We start from the raw sequence: 20,289 nt of genomic DNA on the forward strand, positions 1-20,289 counted from the left end.
GTTATAATGACATTGTACCTGTGTGCAGTGGCGTAGCCAGGAGGGGTTGACAGGTTATAACTCCTCCCGATATGAAATGTCCCTCTTATTTTGTAAGATATACAATAATTTTAAAACATAGCTATAATGTTATATCATGTCATCATGAAACAATTTTCACCGTTTCAACAAACTAAATAATAACAAATTTTATATTTTAACTTATGTTTAATGGACTTGTTAAAATTAAAATGATTAAAAAGCGTGAATACAAAGTTATCGAAAAGAATATTGGTAATAATCTAATTGAATGGGTAATATATAACATATTTAAACGATTTTAAATTACTTGTATCGGGCGGTGCATCGTGTTATAGTTAAAAAGCTCAAGTAAAATAAAAATTAAACCGTTTTACTTGGATTAGTCTTTTTTCTTACAAAATAATCATAATTTAATGTGTCGAGTTTTTTACAACCTATAGTTGGTACAATAATTTTAAAGTTGTGTTACAAAATGATGATACGATGTCTCAACAGAAAATGTTTGTGTGCGTAGAAAAAACAACCACACCCGATATCTATGGTTTTATATAATCATACAGTCTAACTTGATGAAAATCATTAAATATGTACGATTATATTGATAGCTTATACGAATACGCAAGAATATATAATACACGTTCAACGATATACCCAGAGTCAAGACTTACCATGTTGGCTGATTGTAATTTGTAAGTATTATTTTAATTAATACACTACATCTCATTGTTGAATAATTATTTATGTACAACGCGTAATAAAGTAAAACTATATAGATCTTCGTAGTGTGGTAATTATGATCATCAGTAATTAATAGTCAACGACTATGGGGTCAGTGTAATAATAGTTTAGTTGAAGATTTTAATTGAGGGCACCCAGATCCAGCAAGGTTAAAATATTCAAACACGTGCTAACATAAATAAGAACCATAGAGACGACCCGGTATCGGATTATACACTCCATTCATCTTGGCACGAACTAGTATCATCGTTTTCAATTTTCCATTTTGACACAATAATAACGTCTTTAGTGTTCATGGGGTCAAAAATTAATTTGGTCCGGACCAATACACTGACGTGTAAGATAATAGAAATGCCAAAGTAAAACTTGTATTTCATAAATGGCACCACGACGTATAGGTGGCAGTAAAGTATGTAGAAAATAAAACACTTTTATACACGTTTAGCTGAATTAATACATAATTGACGCGACAGTGTCACACGCAACAATCGATGAAGGATAAAAAACAGTATTTTGATAGGTAACAAAAAAGCTGCACATTTATCAAGTATGTATAACATTATATTATGTACCATTATAGGTATATACATAATTTAATATTAACGCAATGAAATACACTACACACGATTTTATAAATAATTATAGTCGAAAAGAAAATAAACTAAACAAAAGCGATCGTATTACATAATGTATCATAATAATAATAATATGACGACTAATAACGATTAAAATATAAAATAAATGCAAAAATTACGACGACGTTTAGCATTGAGAAATCATAATAATAATATGTGTAACATTAACACGATTACGAAGTTCAAAAAATAAAAAAAAATAAAAATAATAATTATAAAAAAATAATACAAATATCAATATATATTATCTGAATACAATGTATTTACAATAGTCCCGAAGAAGGAATATAAAGGTCTATTTTCAACACAATATACCTATTACAACTATTATTGTTGAATAATTTACGCACCACATTTTAACGCGTTTTATTGAATTCATTACTTACATCGCTGCAGTCACCGCGTAATATGACATTTCGATTGTAATGCGAATGTAACGCACGCGTTCCGATAGCGGCAACGGAGTTTCGTAAATTTTAACATTATTGTTATTATTATTATTATTATTATTTCAGTACAGTATTTTTATTATTATTGTTATTACTATTTTTTTATATATTTTTCATCATAACACGTTCGCGCGTTGTGCCCTACCAACGGTGTCGGACGAAGACGAGGATTGGTGTACTCGCGTGTATTGAATTCGTTGTACGCATTCGAACGTGCGAAAACCGAAGAAATTGTTTCACGTAATCTCCGGACGTGCGTCGTCCCCGCGCGCGCAATGCACAACGAACGATGGCGAGTACGCGATTCCGTTCGACGGATTTTTGAATCGATAAATCGACGAAATCAGATGATTACGGGTCGGGAGGAGCGTCGGGACATTACGGTAATATTTTATTATCAACCCTTGACTGGAGCGATACGCGTGATGAGGGGTTCGCGGACTTTGCCGACTGTGTACGGAGACTGTGTTCAATCGCACCGAATTCCGTTGTTAAACTAAACGGTTTTCACCCTTTAGTCTGCATACCGGTGTAAATCCGCAGCGCGAAATCGGTTTATTCTAAACATTTAATATTAACAACAAATTTTGATGGCGTAATTTAATGTAACTTAATAATTATACTTTCCAATATTCTGATACGTGTATTTACAACTTACGGACGTTTCGAAGTGATTGATATGGTTATTTATTAATGTGATAATATTGAATATTTTGGTGAGGGAGAGAAGGTTCACATAGTAGTCGAGTGCCTAACCTGACTACCTCATGCGCACACTTATGACCGAATGATTCCCTTGCGGTTATGACCTTATAATCTACACATACTTACTAAATAGTTCGATCATTTTGTTTCTTTTTTTTTTTTTTTTTACCAGTCAATTCGATAGTGCGATCCGCGTTGCGTTGAACATTATTATTTACAAAAAAAAAAAAAAAAAACCATTAACCTGTTAACGAGAACACAGTTTTTATTGCTTCAAGCTCCGAACCTGAGCGATAAGAGTTGCGGCGGTGACGAACCGTCAACGTCGTTCGCCCGCGGACCGCTACACGGTTGCTCCGACCGTTAAGACGTGCGGCCGCAAACGTGCGGCGACACGGTCACGTTGTGCGCTCGGGCCGGCGTACGGTGCCAGTCGATGACGACGTGGTCGGCCGGCGGCCCGAACAGCTCGTGCCGGCCGCAGCACGCGAACGCCCGGCGGACGAACGCCGCGTTCACGCCGACGTCGTTCAGCCCGTCGCTGACCATCCGCAAGTACCGGCCGGCGTTCGGCGACAACGGGTGGTCGTCGGCAGCGGTGGTGGCACCCGCGGCCACCAGGTCGGCCACGCTGACGCGCTCGCTGACGGCGCGGCACGGACGATCGTCGGCGCCGTTCGCTTCCCGTTCGGACGACGTGGACGCGTGTCGCTTGCTCTTGTCGCTGTCGCCGTCCGGGAAATCGTCTGCCGCCGTCACTTTTGACGGCGGTGGCGGCTCGAACTTGACCTCGCTGACGGTCAGGTGCGTCTCGCTGACGTCCACCACCGTGTCGTCCGACGACCGGGTCTGGAAGAACGTGTTGCGCACGAACTTGAAGAACGGTATGATGACGAACGTGAACATGCGCTTGACGAACGCGAACGTTTTGGTCAGCCACTGGAACGGTTTGGGCGTCGTCGCTGAACTGCCGTCGCCGGTGCCCTTGTCGTTCGGTTCCGAGTCGAACACCGCCTGCCGCTTGCCGTTGTTCCGGGGCCTGTCGCGGGACCGCGACGTTTCCGCCGGTGTGCCGCTCGCGTCCGCCGATCCGGTCATGTACAGGCCGTACGCTTGCCACGCGTTCCGGCAGGGTGCGCCGTCGTCGCCGACGGTCCCGATGCCTTTGCCGCGCAACGTCCACGCCGTCGCCGTCTGCAAAAACGGCCAAATATCGGTCGTGTAAACATAATTTTATTAGCCAGTAAAATCGCCGCCGCGGTTCGTTTTATCTTTATCGCGAAGTAATAGGGCCCGGGCACACACGTTACCATTTTACGATCGTTACCGGGGCCCGGAACACAGGGCCCGAATAACCTTCGCGGACACCGTTTTTCTATTTTAACGTTTCGATAAAAACTACAATCGATCCGTTTGCAGATCTTGGTTTACGGCGAATCGGAATGTTTTTTTTTTTTTTCGTTTAAACGGTAAAACATTTTTGTCTCAGCGTTCACGTAATACAAACGGCAATTATCGTTCGATCATTTTTTCTTCAACAAGTATTATAAAACCATTACAACGCACTGGTTTACGGCGATCAATCCGACATGTTTATCATTACTGTTTACGTGATCGTACCAGACAGTAAGCTTTACGTCTGATATCACGTATCAGTGGCGGGTTTAACGGTCGTTAAACTAAATTAAGGCTCAAAAATATTATAGTTAATTTTTTTTTTAAATTTTACCACAAAAAAGAAAAAGAAATATATAATACAAACCGTAATATCGTTTACAATTGCCGTTTTTATTTATAATAAAATAATTTAAATGTACAGGAAATACTCAGGAACACTCCGAATACTTCAAAAATAGTTTTATTTTTAAACAAAGTTAGAAATACTATTAGCATCGATCATAGAATTCTACATAGTTTCCAAGTATGAACACTATTATGTGAACAATGATTTGTTATCAGTTTTGCAGCATCACTTTTTTTGTAATGTACTATTTTTCCATTTTCATATCGCGGAAACGCGAGTGTAGCGAACAACTTTGTAAAACGGGGCTAAGAATGTTAGTGATACATTTATTAGTCCTTCTTTTGGATTTGTCGACTTCATTTGAACCTTTAAATCGGCCACTGTCACGTACAAGTATAAATATTTTTACATCACGTTCAAAAATTTATCCTCATTAAATACTCCGATCCCATTATTATTATTTATTTTTTATCAACATTATTATTGATTAAATATTTTTTTATTTTTTTTACTATCATATTTCGTATAAGCCCGATTGGGAAAATATTTCAGCTAGATATCATCCTAAATGTGGTCGAAATAGTCTACGTACGTTTATGAAATATCATCTCATCGACATAGTTTTAAATATTATTCTATCACGTTTCACTTTGTTTTATTGTTATATATATATTTAGGTTAACGAATATGTACTACATAAATCATCGGTCATTTAAGCAAGAATGGACTGAATTAGGATCGTATCAAATTTACATTTTCGAATCGATTTATTATACGATTCATATGGTTGATAGATAATGCGTCATGCTGGGATTGTATTTTTAGTGCGATATGTTAATTTTTTTTATCTTTTATAAAAATGTTCAACAGTTAATAATACATAAAATGTATGTATTGTTGGATAATTATGTCATGATGCACAACATAGGTGATATAATTTAAATTTATAATTTTTCAAGCATGAGCGTACTAACCTAAATAATTATTATGCGTACAGTTAAATAATTATTGACTGCCGCATCTGTAATATAAATTTGTGCATTTATAAATATAACGGTTGTCATAATTTATGAATAATGAACATTCCGTGTGCATAAGGATCGGCTCAAAAGGGAAGTCCTCTACTGTAGCTATATTATAGCTGTATATTATATACTGTAGCTATATATATAGTCTACCTATATTTGGGCCATCGATTATTTATAAAAATAATACAGTTACAATCATGTCGCCATGTCAAATCTTACGGTAATAACCAACAGGACCCGGTTCGAGAAATCTAGGGCGTGACAAAAATTAATTGCATATACTATTATGCGAAGCAGAAATCATCGGTTTTTGACGAATAATCATGGGAAGCAGTTTGATAGGTATGCGATTTTGTGCATCAAAACAAGATGAATCAGATATATTTACCTTTTCTCAGTCGGACTCTGAGTTATGTGTAATATCTTTAAGAGATATAGGACTTACAATCAGTTCGAGGAAGAAGAAAAAAAAAATAAGAGATTATCGACGCAAGCTTATCTTTACAGTTTTGATTACTTTATTGTTAGAAGATTAAGAAAAATAATTACTACTTTCAAATTTTAATCATCATTAAAAAATATAATGATAAATATACAGACAGCACTCGTATAGATAACCCATGTAAATAATTACATTAAAATTACATTTTTGTCAGTTGATAATAAATTAATTATTTTAACCGTTGTCGAATATAGCGTAACAAAATTTATAATTATATGTATATTGTATAACTAGGTACCATTATTTTTAACAATTATTGTTGAGAATGGAACCTAATGTTTTGTTTGCATGCAAACTTTATGGGTTTGTATAGACACATAATATACTTATAACTTTGAGTGCATCGATGAAAAAGTTTTGATTAGTGTAATGAGTGCAGATGTGAGTATTTTTTTCTACCGCATGTCAGTGGGAAGGTGCACTGAGACTACTGCAGTACGTTTATTTAGTAAAGAATATTAACAGTGAATAGTATGAAAATAATATCTATTGAACTATTAACTCTTACAGTTATTACATTGTATTATATATGTGTTCATATTCACCATTCATACACCTGGGAATCTGTAATAAGTATATTTCTATTTTCAATAGTTGAAGGTTAAAAACATAAAAGGATTATTAGTTGTGAACTAAATATTTCGATCGTATCATTACGACAATATTAGTTCAATGATTCAGTTGAATGTTGAATAAAATATATAATAGTCTCAAACATAATAATGTTTTTTTTGTTATATTTTCTTTTGCAGGTTTCGGTGGCCTTAACTGAAGAACAAAACAATCGAAATGATGTGTCTATTTCGACAAACAAAAAAATAACTGTTAGTATCGAAAACAGGTAGGTTAGAAGAATATTGTTTGTAAACGTAAAAATTGTGATGGACACATTATATCATACAACGCAATAATCTTGTACACAATATAATAATAAAATTTTTACTAACGCATTGATACTGTGTACATTAATCAAACATGACTGGAAAATTATATTGAGTTTGTTGAATTATATTGCCTAGGAAATACATTATTATCAATGGTACATAAATTGATAAACAGAAATAGTGACTATTGACCATTGTATGTACAAATTTGCCTCGCATTTTAATTTCACCATCGGTGGCCAATTACTATTATTAATATTATATATTCGAATAGTTATAGTAAAATAAATGTCCATATGGATGATAATATACTATATGCTTCTTCCAGTGTTAAGCTCGGGAATTTTCTAAAGGGTGGGGGGTGTTCGAAGAAATAATATATTTAAATGAATGATCGTAGTAATATCAAAAACACAATTAAGGGACTTAATAGTTTATAATTATGAGCATTTATGAATTGTTTTATAGTTAAAAAGAAATTAAGTTGTAATACTTTAATCAGGGGCGGATCCACAGTTAGAAAATTTTAGGTCAGACTATTTTAAGAGGCCACTTATTAGGGCTGAAACTGGATTGTAAATGTACGAGTAAAAAAAAAAAAAAAATACGATCGATTATATGTGTTTTAAGTTTATTCGTAATTATTATTGAAAATCAAGGCTTTTCACCCGAATAATTTTTTCGGGTTTCGGGTTTCGGGTGTTGAATATATTAGAATGTTCAAACACCGCAATACAACATTTAAACAAACGTTTGGGTGTTAATAACCGTTATTATTCGGGTTAATATTGGTTAATACGAGTGTTAAGTAATCGAGGAAAAATATTATTTTTCATTGGTGGAGACTGAGCCCCCCCTCCAATAATGAAATATTTATATTTTTTATTACCTGCCTATGTAATAAAATATCAATTTCTTATACAACTATGCAACAGTTTTTTAAATTAAACTATCCTTATGTTAATTTCAATTAATGGCGTAACTAAAATTTATTTTCGGGGAAGAAGGGGTTATTTAATATGTGTATAAAGTTTTTTAAATTATAATATCTATTAAAATTAAAAATACTAACACTATATTCTACTCCTAGTTAATACGGACATATTGCATGTGACAAAAACAAATTCTTTTGTATTCTTCGTTTGTGTTTGTGGCATAGGTGGAAATCGAGGGGGGGGGGCTTCAAGGGAATAAGCCCCCCAGAAATATAAAGTACAAGTCTTAGCCCCCTATCCCTAAATATTGTTAAGTGATTAAAAATATAATAATTATTATAATTGTAAATTAAAAAAAAATATTCTGTGATAAAAATTAAATCAAATTCTTAAGATTTTACAAACTTCTTTTCATGACTCGGAACCATTTCAATGTAATATTAATAATATGTAATAGTACCCGTATAAGTTTTTTAATTTAATTAATTAATAATTTTTGTTTAGAATACTTACTCCAAAAATGTTTAAGATAAGGCACCTAATTGTTTTTTTTGTTTAAATTGTTGATTAAAAATATCAAATTGTCAAACTTCGTAAATTGCCTTGTTGAAATAAATAATTGCGTATAGTGGTATCTATAGGTATAATAAGTTAATAATACTCAGTCCCCCCACAAATTTCACCAAATTTCCGTTTATGGTTTGTGGTGCGTGCACACACTAAAATCGTTCTAGCTAGGACATAGCGTAATACAAAAATAATAACAATTTGTACTTATGAATGTTACAATGAAATTATTACACCAACAAAAATTGACAATTCACGCCGTAGACATGTGTACTACAATCATACACTGAACAAATACGAATAACGCGAACAACAATTTAGGTAATCATACGAAAGCCATCAATTTTATTTCAAACTTACAGTATTGCGTTAAATAACGACTCGGTGATTCGTAGAAGACCTATTACCTATAAAGTTATAATAATACGACGTATCCGCTTGGGATAATTTTAAAATTAGTATCCCAATTATTTACACTTGAACATTCAACATACCATACCATTCATGCACACCTGCCAATATGATATATTGATATTGTCTTTATTTAGACAAATTTAGATTAATTAACAATTAACAATTTTGTATATTATTTGTGAAATTATTCCTTCGAATAATAATTTTACTATTAAACAACTAATGACAAAATTGAAACAACCACAAAAAATACATACAAAATGATATGTCACATAAATATTTTAAAATAAAAAATTATTCGGGTTTCGAGTTAAAACCAATATTTTATTCGGGTTTGGTTAATTCGGGTGTTTTAAGCCCCCCATACACGGTCAGTCTTGAATTACAATCAACGTGATTGACAGTCGAAACTAATCATTGACTGATGATTGATAACTTCCATACACAATCAATCAAGAATGACAATCGTTCAATTTTTCTGTCAGTTCAAAAGTGTACACTTTACGAATAAGTACTTATTCGTGCTGTTTTATATTGTTTTGTGCTGTGTACATTTAATTAATTTTTTTATATACCTATATTTATTTATAGGTATTTTTATAAATATTTTTGAGTTTGTCAATTTATTAAAATAGATAAAGATGCACTTATTGGTATTGCCATTTATCTCGCGTGTGATGATGCAAAGAAACCCAAAAAGAGAAAGAAAAGATTCTGGGTTAAAGAATGGTTGATGAAAAAAAACTCATTCTCTTATCATAATTTACGACAAAAAAAGACAAAACAAGACTCGACTGCTCCACACAATTCGACTAGATCGACTGATAAATTGTACATTCATAGACATACACGGTCAATCATGAATGTCAATCATCTTGACTGATGATAAAAATTCAAACATGTTTGAATTTCATCAGTCATAAAATTTGACTGTCAGTCATTATCAGTCATATACATATACGGTTAGTCATGAATGTCAATCACGTTGATTGTCATTCAAAACTGACCGTGTATGGGGGCCTTTAAAAAAAAAATCATTCGGGTTATATGGGATTTGGGTGTTTGATTTTTTAAGGGTTTTTAGGGGTGTTACGGGTTCGGGTTAATTCGGGTGCAAAGCCCTATTGAAAACATTAACTTATATTTTATTTTATGGAGAATCCCGTCTTACATAGATTCCGGCATAGATGTTTAACTGTATTGTACAATTAAACCAGTGGCGTCATTTGGGAGGCGGTGTTAATTGGGACATTGTTCCAGTCTAGTATTTGGTAACTTCAACCTATAGTCGGGGCATACTTAAAAAAAATATAAGAAGTCTCCAAGAGACTAATTTTGTCAACAAATATTAACTGTGGGTTAGATAATCTCCTGAATCCCCCCCCTCTAAATTCACCACAGACTCTAATACCAACTTTTTCAATTAAAATATTGTGTATCTTCATTAGAATCACCTATACATAAAATTGTCCATTTCCTAACTTTTAAAATCTTTATATTAAATTCAACACAAACTTTTAAAGTATCATCAAATACTACTTAGAAGTGGTCATTCAATCTCAATTCAGAAGGAATATTTTTCAATTATGTTATCAAATCAACTGCAGTTAGTAATTTGAGTTTCTCTGAATTCGAATCTTATTCATCGGAATGTCGTGACTTATTGGCGCAAATCAGTTTATCGAAATTGCGTTATCAAGTTGACAACATAAATAATAAAGAAAATTATATAAAGAAAATTATAGTTTTACCAATGAAATTACAAAATATTTATGGAGCATGTCTTATCATCCACAGATATTAAACAACATCAAATTTCATAAAATTAGAAAAAAAAACAATAAAAATAGGAATAAAAGTTTTTAAAGAAAGTTAAAAAAAAAACTGATATTTAAGGAATTAAATATTAATACAGATTACAAGTATTGGCCGTATAAGCCGTACCTGTGCGCATGTCAATGACATTATATATATATATATATAGATATATATATATATATGTACCTTATAGTCTATATAATGTTTGTTGTGGGTCATAAATAATAACTTTTTGCTAATAACTAATAAAAAGTTATGACTTTAAAATGGCTTTAATAACTAATAAGTTGTTTTCTGTAGGTTTAAAAAAAGACAATGGGGAGATATAACCCCTAACCTTCCTTCTCCCTAAACACGTCACTGGCTTCTTCTATATTCTTCTATAAAATTTTTTTTTTTTATATATATATTTGAAATTACAGTATTCAAATACAAATACTTTAGTTTTCTAAAGGTCAGAAAAAGTTATAGATTGAATAAAATTAATTTTTCTTGTGAAACTATATTCGATGTAACATATAATTGTTTCATCAACTATCAGTTATCTTTAATATATAGGAATACTTGTTTAAACTGTCTTTAACCAAAAAAAATTAAAAATTATGTTGTTGAACTTCTTTTGTGATCTTCAGCGAAAAATAAAATCTCACCTCATAAGCAAATCAATACGTATGGGATACGAGTATACGGTGTAACCATATGACAAACTATTAAAAAGCACATAGAGGACATAGGACACGCCGGTACGATTTATTACAAGTAGGACGGCTTACTCAGGGTCGAAATTTATTAGTAATGGCTAATAATGTTTACCATTATCCTCAAAAGTGCAAACTTTCGTGTAAAATTAATATCATATACGTTTGTATAACACATAATACATGGGTCGTAAGGTAATGCATCGCGTAGTGTCCAACAACAGCACTATATAATAATAGATATGACGTGATCAAAATTATTGTTGTAAGGGCTATCGAATTATACAGGTGACTATACCGGTTTTGATTCTATAGTGGAGATTCCTTTATTTTCTATATAAATGAACACAATAGCAGTTTTAGTTGAACTTTAGGTTTAGTTTGCATTATTTTAATAACAAAATGGCCGATGGGTGGCCGGTAAAATGTTAAGGGTGACCGGCTCAGGGCTACCCTTCTTAACACCTCGATTTAAGTATTTTATCAGTACGTACACATTAATCGATGTGGAAAATAAGTTCGTATTACTATGCATACTGGACGAGTTTTAAAAAAATTTAATTTAAAAAACACATTTCCTACAAACACTGGTTTGTTATGTTCATATTCCATTCAAATGTTTCAAATTAATACGTCTTCCTGTTTGTAATATTGTAACGATAAAGCAGTACTTGCCACCGCAAACAAATTTATCGCAGGTCATTAAAAATATGATATAATTACATTGAATTAACCAACATCTATGGGACGTAAAAAAAGATAATATAATTTTATCGATGTTTTATTGATTCTAGTTTCCATTGTTAATTTTTAATATTCAACTAAAAGTACTCTATTATTACATCGCTAGTATTTGCAAATAAATAAATATAATGAATGAAAAATATATTCTATGGCAGGTAAAATTTTATACCACAAATTCCATTATTTATACATATAATATTGTTACTGTTTTGACTATTTAAGTTTACATTTCGTCGAAAAACTCAAAAAATGATTGTTGGACTAAACTTTTGACTTTTATGATAACTCAAGTGTAGTTATTTTTGTTAAAATTCTGTTTAAATCGTCAAGTCTTGAAACCCAAAATTTTGATTGTATAAAAATTATTGAATTAAATGTAAAAGCAAAGAATAGTGGACGAAAATGCACTTGAAATTTGACTAAATTGTATTATAATTTCACGTATTATTTAAGGATTTCTAATCGTTGTTATAATGTTTGACTTTGTGTGGTAAATTGACCAGCAGTGAAATAATATTATTATTATTAGATTGATATGTAATATTAATTATTTAATATATTACGTACTACTTTCAACTATGATCACCAATATTGTAATTATTTAAATAAGATACTTATTTTAATGAATATCAGAGTAATTTAAGTACCCAATTATTTAAATAAGATAAAAGTATTCATTATGACTAAAAGCACATAACAGTAATTTATGATTTTTCACTGACGTAGTTCACATGGATGCATGCCAAAATGGTCTTAAGTGATGATTTCGATTGCTGGTGTGGTGTTCACGAACAGATTTAAAGAGTTATATACTAAAATTATATTTGATACTATATTTTATATCTAAATATTTATATTGGATTATTTAATTGATATTATATACACATTTTATCAACTAAGTAAACGAACCAAATGCTTTGTGTAGTTGTGTATATCGTTATATTCTGTAGAATTTTACTTTTGAACGCCTTATACAATTTGTGTAAGAATACAACGAAGGTCGTAAATAAATAAAATAATATAAATACGTTTCATAACAAAATGTGTATTATTGACTGATAAAATTATTATTTTTATATGTCTATTTAAATATTTATTTTAAAATATCGGTACTATTGAACTGCAGGAATATTAAATACAATATATAGTCACTCGAGTAAAAATATTATTACTGAACACTGAGCATTTTTTTTTTTTGTACTTATATACTATGCAAAATTATACCTATAGAGAATTTATATATATTATTATTATTATTATTTAATATATTTTTAATTTGAAGGGACATTAAAATTCCATTTTAGATTAGAAACCGCATTGTTTATATTATTTAGTCTATATTTACCTATTGTTTCGAACATTTATCGATTTGTTCGTTTTCGATTAACGAATGTGGTAACACGGTAATATACATGTTACTGAATAGATATATTGAATCACGTCAGACATACAAACTCAGGTTTTTAAGTACATTAGATAATGATCGAATATACAAGTCATGCATCGCATTTACTAATCTTTTTTTACATTTTTTTTAAATTATTATTATAACTATAAAAATTTTATACAAATATACGACGGTTTTTGTTATCCATTAAAAAGTGATCTGAACACTAGACTTTAGAATGTCATTTTTTTGGTTTTCGAAGTTTAAAAAACGAAAACGTGAAATCAGGGAAAACCACGATTAATCGGTGTCGTGTTTGTTATGTTGAAAACGAAAATGCTTTAAGCGCAACTGAAACACTCGTGTATCTTTTAACAAATGATGCGAGTAAGTAAATATTATTTCAACAACGAACCCTTCGCATTACGTTCTTCACTTTATCGATTGTTTTTGTTTAATATCGTCGGTACGTGTAGAAAACACGTTTTGTCACAGCAGGAGTGTGAGAGAGACAATTATAACACACTTTCAATGCAATAAGTGTACCGTTGATATTTTCTTTTGATCGACAATATCACACATTATGTAGTAAAAGATATTGTTCGATTTTTTTCTTTTTTTCTTTCGCTATCAATTATAATTAGAAACGCAAAATACCATCAGGCATAGTGATGGGTATTTAAACAGCGGTTCGTTCACCACGATAATATTATAATAAAAATCTTAATACCGCCACCGCGAGAAAGAAAGAAAAAAAAAAAAAAACTACATAATTATAAAACACGCGTTCGGTGTTAATTATCGCGTAATAAATTACATAAAGAACCGCGTACATCGATTGATTCGCATAATAACACCACACTGCAACCGCAAATCGTATTCCGTCGGTAAACCATCGTCGGGCAAATATATATTGTACCGTTTTCGCGACAAAAAAACCGCCTAGTCAATCGGTTAATCGATTCCCGTCAACGTTCGTGTGTTGTGCAATCGGCCAAGTATTGCGAATCAAACGCACGGCGTGCAGCCGTCTCGTTATTTTCGCCTGTGTGTATCGCATTATTGTACACTAACACCTTTAACCGGATATTGTAAATAAAAAAAAAAAAAATTAAAAACGAAAAAAAAAATACGAGCGCCGTGTTCGCGGTTACGTGTTTACGTACGCGAAGCGGTCAACGTGACGGTGACGGTGTCCCGGGTTACGGCGGTGCGGCGGACGCATAACCAAATCAGACAGGTCGATGTGTAAAGCGGAATTTTTTCGATAAACCAACGACGGACGTATTGATATTATTAGAAAAAAAACGCGTCGAATGCGGATATGATAACTGATTCACGGCCAATATTACAGTGTATGAGATAATTGTAACGAATCACTCGTTTTCGATGTCGCCTCGGATGGCATTACGCAGCGACAGCGGGACCGTAATTAATTGCACATTAATCCGAATTTCATGTTTTTTCCCCGCTTAAAATCAATACGTGCAGTTTTGTTGCATAGTTTCAACAAATGCTTTTGTACATTTTACATTAAATTATTTATTTTTACGAGAAAATATAAACTTTGTACACTTTTCTATCGGTCGAAATTTGTCAAGAAGAATAATGCAAAATATTGCATAGGAAATTCGAAAAAAATTATGATTTATTTTTAGACTTTTTAAATGTACGGAAAAAATTAGGATTGTACGTGTTGTTGGTGTTTTTAAATGCATCAAGTCCCGAGATCTGATAATAACTGTAATATCTACGTGTTCAGTTTCATAACATATTATTACCTAATGCTTGTGTATTAAACGTAAATAGTTTGGAATATTTTCGTCATAAACGCGTAGTATTTTGTTCGTCGAACCTAATCCGTTGACTTCAGAGAGGTCGAAAACATTTCTGGAGACATTTTCGAGTTGATTATACGGGCATGAAATGCTGGCTGGATTCCGGTCAGCGGCCGTTACGCGGTTAATTCGGAAACAAAGAAGGCAAACTAGATTTTATGTCCATCCAACACGTGGGTGTCGGCCGTAAAAAATGTTGGTTTCATTGGGTGAAAATACTTCTTTTATCTGATACAGTTCGTAGCTTTGGCACGGCGTCAAGTATTCGGGTGCGTCACAAAGGTTGCAAAAAAAAAAAAAAAAAGAAAGAAAAATAGAAAAAAAAAGAGCAGCGGAAGAAAAATGGCGAAAAGAAACTCTCGTATTTTTCGTATTCTACAAATTGATAAAACGCTTTAAAAAATAAAAATAAAAAACCGCGTTCAATTGCACGCGGACGGGTGAAGTGTCCGACGCTTGCTTGTATTATTCAAACATGGGTGCCTGTACGCGCTAAACTACCTAACTGTATGGTTATGCATTACGTGTTGGGTTTCGCTTACGAGATCTACAATCACTTACGTCATTGCCGACGGCGGGCACTTGTCCGACCGAATGGATTTTTGCGTTGACGAACATCGCCCAGACGCCGGTCGGTCCCTTCCACTGGAAACAAACGTGACTCCACTGGCCTTTGGGCAGTTGCATGCCCTCTGAGGCGACCAGTCGGTTCTTGATCGTTATCCGCATCGTCTGTTTCGGGCGCACGTGTATCCGCCATAATATCAGCGTTTCTTTTTTGCTCCCTGAAAACGAACAGCGTTACAAATAACGTAAATGACAACAACTACGGAGGCACCACAGGCTCTACAGCCCACAATCTAGGTGTTGGGAGTACCGAGGGGATAACAATTTCGTACTACCATCAAGTAGTGTATCAAATAAGCTACAGATGATTTCTAACCAACGTGGCCCTGGTACGAAGAAGAAATAAGGATTCGATGTATCCTACAGACAGTGGCGGTTTTACGGAATAGGTGGACCCCCCCCTTGAGCCGTGTAAAAATTAAAAATATGAATGAGCAAAAAGTTTACTAAAAATCGTTTTGATGATAATTTTATGTTAAAACTGTTTACTGTTTACAAAAATGTTCGCTCCTATGGTAAACTCCTGACAGTTAATTAAGTTTCAATAAAAAATAATTTTTATTTTAATTTTTTCATTGATATTTATATTTTTATGTTAAGTCATTGTGGTATAAAATGTGTAGAACTTAAAATTACTTCTCATGTATCAAGCAATAGAAACAAATAAACGGGATATGTATGCAAATTGTAAGTATATGCAAAATATTTTCGCTCCCCCCTTTGTAGCTTCTCGAAAACCGCCACTGCCTACAGATCCGTTGATCTGAATACCATGGTGTACAGCATATATTTCGGCGATATTTGCGCTTCGTATCCGTGCACATTTTATTCGATGCAACTTACCCAGGCGGAAAATGGTCTGCGTGTGAGACAAATTAGATAATCTTATCCACGTGCAAATCGTGAAGTCCGTCAGGTTGTACGTTAAATCTTCAAACTGCAAGTTCTGAAACAAACATAAGCGTTTTCGTTTAGTATAAAGTGTCGGCTGCTTTCATTGGATAATTACGTAAACTATTCACGATTAGATTTTTATGGTTTATGCGTTTTTTCGTAAAATTTATAACGATTTGAATTTAAAATCGTATACTCGGACCCTTCCTCAACGTTGGATAATATTATCGAGTACTCATCTAAAGCCGTACATCAAACTATACCAATATATACGACTATTTATTATCACACAACACTACCTACACTTTATCCGTAACATTATCATTAAACGATCTATTTACTTTCTGGATTTTTATTGTAATTACCGTAAATGTTTATACTTCACATTTGCATTTTATTATTATTAACAACTTATGCTTTTGAGCTTTGCATGTTTTCTCGAATTCTTTCAGATTTCAGTTGACAAATATACATAATTTTAAAAAATCAACGCATTAATAAAACATCGTATTATGATGTTTTAGACACATAAAGCACCGACACTATTGTGAAACATTTTGTACAGGGAAACAACTCGTTGTTCACAATGACAACAAAAGTCTAGATTCTCGATTGTAAGGTCGATAAATCACTGCGTGTTAGGAGTTTTCAATTTGTTCTACATCTTCTTAACTTTCATACGAATAATGGAAACAATAATAAATAACTGTTGGTAACTGATTTTTGTTTCAAAAACAAGTATAATAATTTATAATAGGTTAATTTTATTTTCTGTTTCACTATCGATCAAATACAGTAAAACAGTAAAACCTGTCTAAGATGAGCCTTGAAGAAGCTGGAAACCAGTTTTAATAGAAATTGTACTTGGTTTAGTCACTAATTTTATTGTAAATATTGAACTGATATAAGCTGGAAACTTGTCTAAAACAGAATATGCCCTGGGTTCCATACGATTCCATCTTAGACAGTTTTAACCATCTAAGTTGTTACTGTTTAATTGTTATCTCTGAAATATTTATCTCTAGAGTTGAGCGATATAAATATTTTTTACAAAGTGTACTTGAAATTTACTTTTCATATGTAAAATTGTACAGTAAGCACTCAACGTACTACTACTAGGAACACCAACATATTTTAAAGTTTTCTTTAGTGATAATTAAAAAAAAACTTCAACCCTAAGTACAATAAATAATTACAAATGTTACTTTGTTTTTAGTAATAATTTTTCGACGATACAGAAATTATTTGAAAATAGATTTTTGGTATACGTTGTAAGTTGATATAATGTTAGATAATCATCAAATAATTCAACTCTGGAGTGATTTGAAATAAATATAATAATTTACGGTTGTTATTTAATTGCACTTAAGAGATTATAAATGTAAAGAATTTATTATGATTAACTAATCTTAATTATGTACATTAGTTAATAGGAGTACATTTTAATAAAAAAATAGTCAAGTGTGACTTCAAATTTACATTTTTTATGTTATTATTTATGTTTTTATTGTTGTGTATGTGCTATGTACATTCTTAGTAATTAGTCTGTAATCATATTTTAAATTATTATTAATCAATATTTTAACTTGGATCAAATATTTATTAATTTAATTTAAATTATAATAATAATATTAATACTAGTATATTATTTTAATGCAATAATTACAACAAAACAAATACTCATTTAATTTAAAATAGTTATTTGTTATCCGTTACTTACTTAATGGATCATAACATGTGTTGGTTTATTAATAAATGCGGGTATTTCCGTATCAAATAATAATTTGCATAATACATTTTTTTTTTTGTTAAGAAAAGTTTGTTAAATATTTATATATAAGTGATGAATCTCTTGTATAAGAATATTGTCATAATATTAATAGCGGGTTAACTAATTTGATATAAGTATTCCAAAGTTTGTTATCATAAGAATTTGTAAATGGTAATTTGTTTTATGTTTTTCCAGAGTGTAAAAATCGAATTATTGTAACTAACTCTGATCAGTATAAGTTCTTAATATTTAGTATTAGAATCAGAGTAATGAAATCAATTCACACTCCACCCGTATCCAAAACGATTGTTCACTGAACAAAATACTGTTTTCGATTACTTATGTCATAACTATATTATTGCGATTTCAACATTTGAACCAACCCGTCCTAAACTGTAAGCGTATTACAAATATTGTAATCAAATAATATTAAGACTATGTCATGTAAAAGCATAAAAATAAGTTCCGGTGGTGTATTTTATTTTTCGTTCCGGAGAAATTTGAATAGTTAGTATAATAATTTGTGCGCGCAATATTTAAACTGTAGGTGTTTAAAAACCGTTTAAAAATCAAACCAGTATTAATATTCAATTGGATCAAAAGCTGTAACCTTACTTGAATCGTGTTGTTGGGAGTAAGTTCGATTTTAGATGAGGCCATATCTAAATCGGGATCCTTAGCCGATGCAACGGCCACAAAGTACACTAAAATGAACAGCACCATCTCATTCATGTCTTCACGCTATTGTCGTTCCACGAGCTTGTTCGGCGCACGTTGTCGCGCGTACACTATCTCGAAGTCCAGTCGGCAGTGGCCTCAACGGGCATGCCTCCACACCCATTGGCATTATGAAACGGAGATAATACATATTAAATAATAATGTTTTGGTATTATTACGATTTCCTCACTGCCACACACAGTGGCGTATCTGATCGCCGGTGCCCTAACCGAAGTGAAAGTGTTGGCATGCGTTTTTGTTTTTCTCTCTTCTATTCGTATGATCATTGTCAATGCAACCGAATGTCGGGTGCACGCCCAGCAGAGTGTTTGTGCCTTTCTCGTGCGCACGCTACTCGTGAACTTGGTCCGGCGTAGTTTTCTGAGAATAATAATTATCAATTGCTTTAGTTTCGAATTCTTACCATACCATAAAAACGATTATGAATAAACGGGTTATTTCGTGTTCTACACTTTAACATACCGTAACCGTTGTATTAGTTAATTTTTAAATTATTGTTGTGAAACGAAATATTTACAACCCATCTGTTGTGGCCCGCTTTAAACGTTCGAATTGACGGTTACGGACATAGTAAACCACGGCTGTGGACGATTTTTTTAGTAGTTAACTCGTGAGGGATAAAAAATTAAAAAATTCTTCGGATCAATCGGTCTTATATTTGATATTTTTTTAAATGTTTTTCTCTGATGGTGTTGACGATGCAAATAACTTTAAACTCTTAAATATCATACTGTAATCAACGTATTGTAATCCGATTGTTTCAATTAGTTTATTTTTTACCGGTGTAATTATAGCCATGAATATAATGTTAAACAGATTTTTAACTTTTGTCAATCATGTACAGTGTCTAATTCTCACTGTAATTTATATGATCTAGACTAGCGGTTCTTAAACTTTTTTTTTTTGCGTACCACTTGAGTATATTATCAATCAGTCACGTATCACTAATGATTAAAAATAGAATCATATAAACTTTACATAGTTAAATAAATTTATTATAAATAAAAAGGTAGTAAAATACTACAGTAAAATTATTATTTCTTTGTTAATACAAATTTATTATTGTTTTTAAATTAATATATGAATTAAATATCAAATTTTTAATTTCCATTCTATTACCATGTGGTCTTCCGCGTACCACCATGTAGTTT

At 32.3% G+C, this 20,289-nt stretch overlaps 1 protein-coding gene across 1 annotated transcript; it reads right to left on the minus strand.

Moving 5' to 3' along the window:
• Positions 1-1,474: 1,474 nt before the first annotated feature.
• On the minus strand, positions 1,475-19,321 carry LOC112694319. The gene is made up of 4 exons (XM_025569756.1): positions 19,015-19,321; positions 16,578-16,680; positions 15,669-15,892; positions 1,475-3,742 (listed from the first exon to the last, which is right to left on the minus strand). Exons 1-4 carry the CDS (start codon positions 19,129-19,131, stop codon positions 2,912-2,914), a joined length of 1,275 nt encoding a protein of 424 aa, XP_025425541.1. The 5' UTR covers positions 19,132-19,321; the 3' UTR covers positions 1,475-2,911.
• Positions 19,322-20,289: the final 968 nt, after the last annotated feature.

This window comes from Sipha flava, unplaced genomic scaffold, assembly GCF_003268045.1.
Source record: "Sipha flava isolate LNK unplaced genomic scaffold, YSA_version1 127_pilon_pilon, whole genome shotgun sequence".
Classification (NCBI taxonomy): domain Eukaryota; kingdom Metazoa; phylum Arthropoda; class Insecta; order Hemiptera; family Aphididae; genus Sipha; species Sipha flava.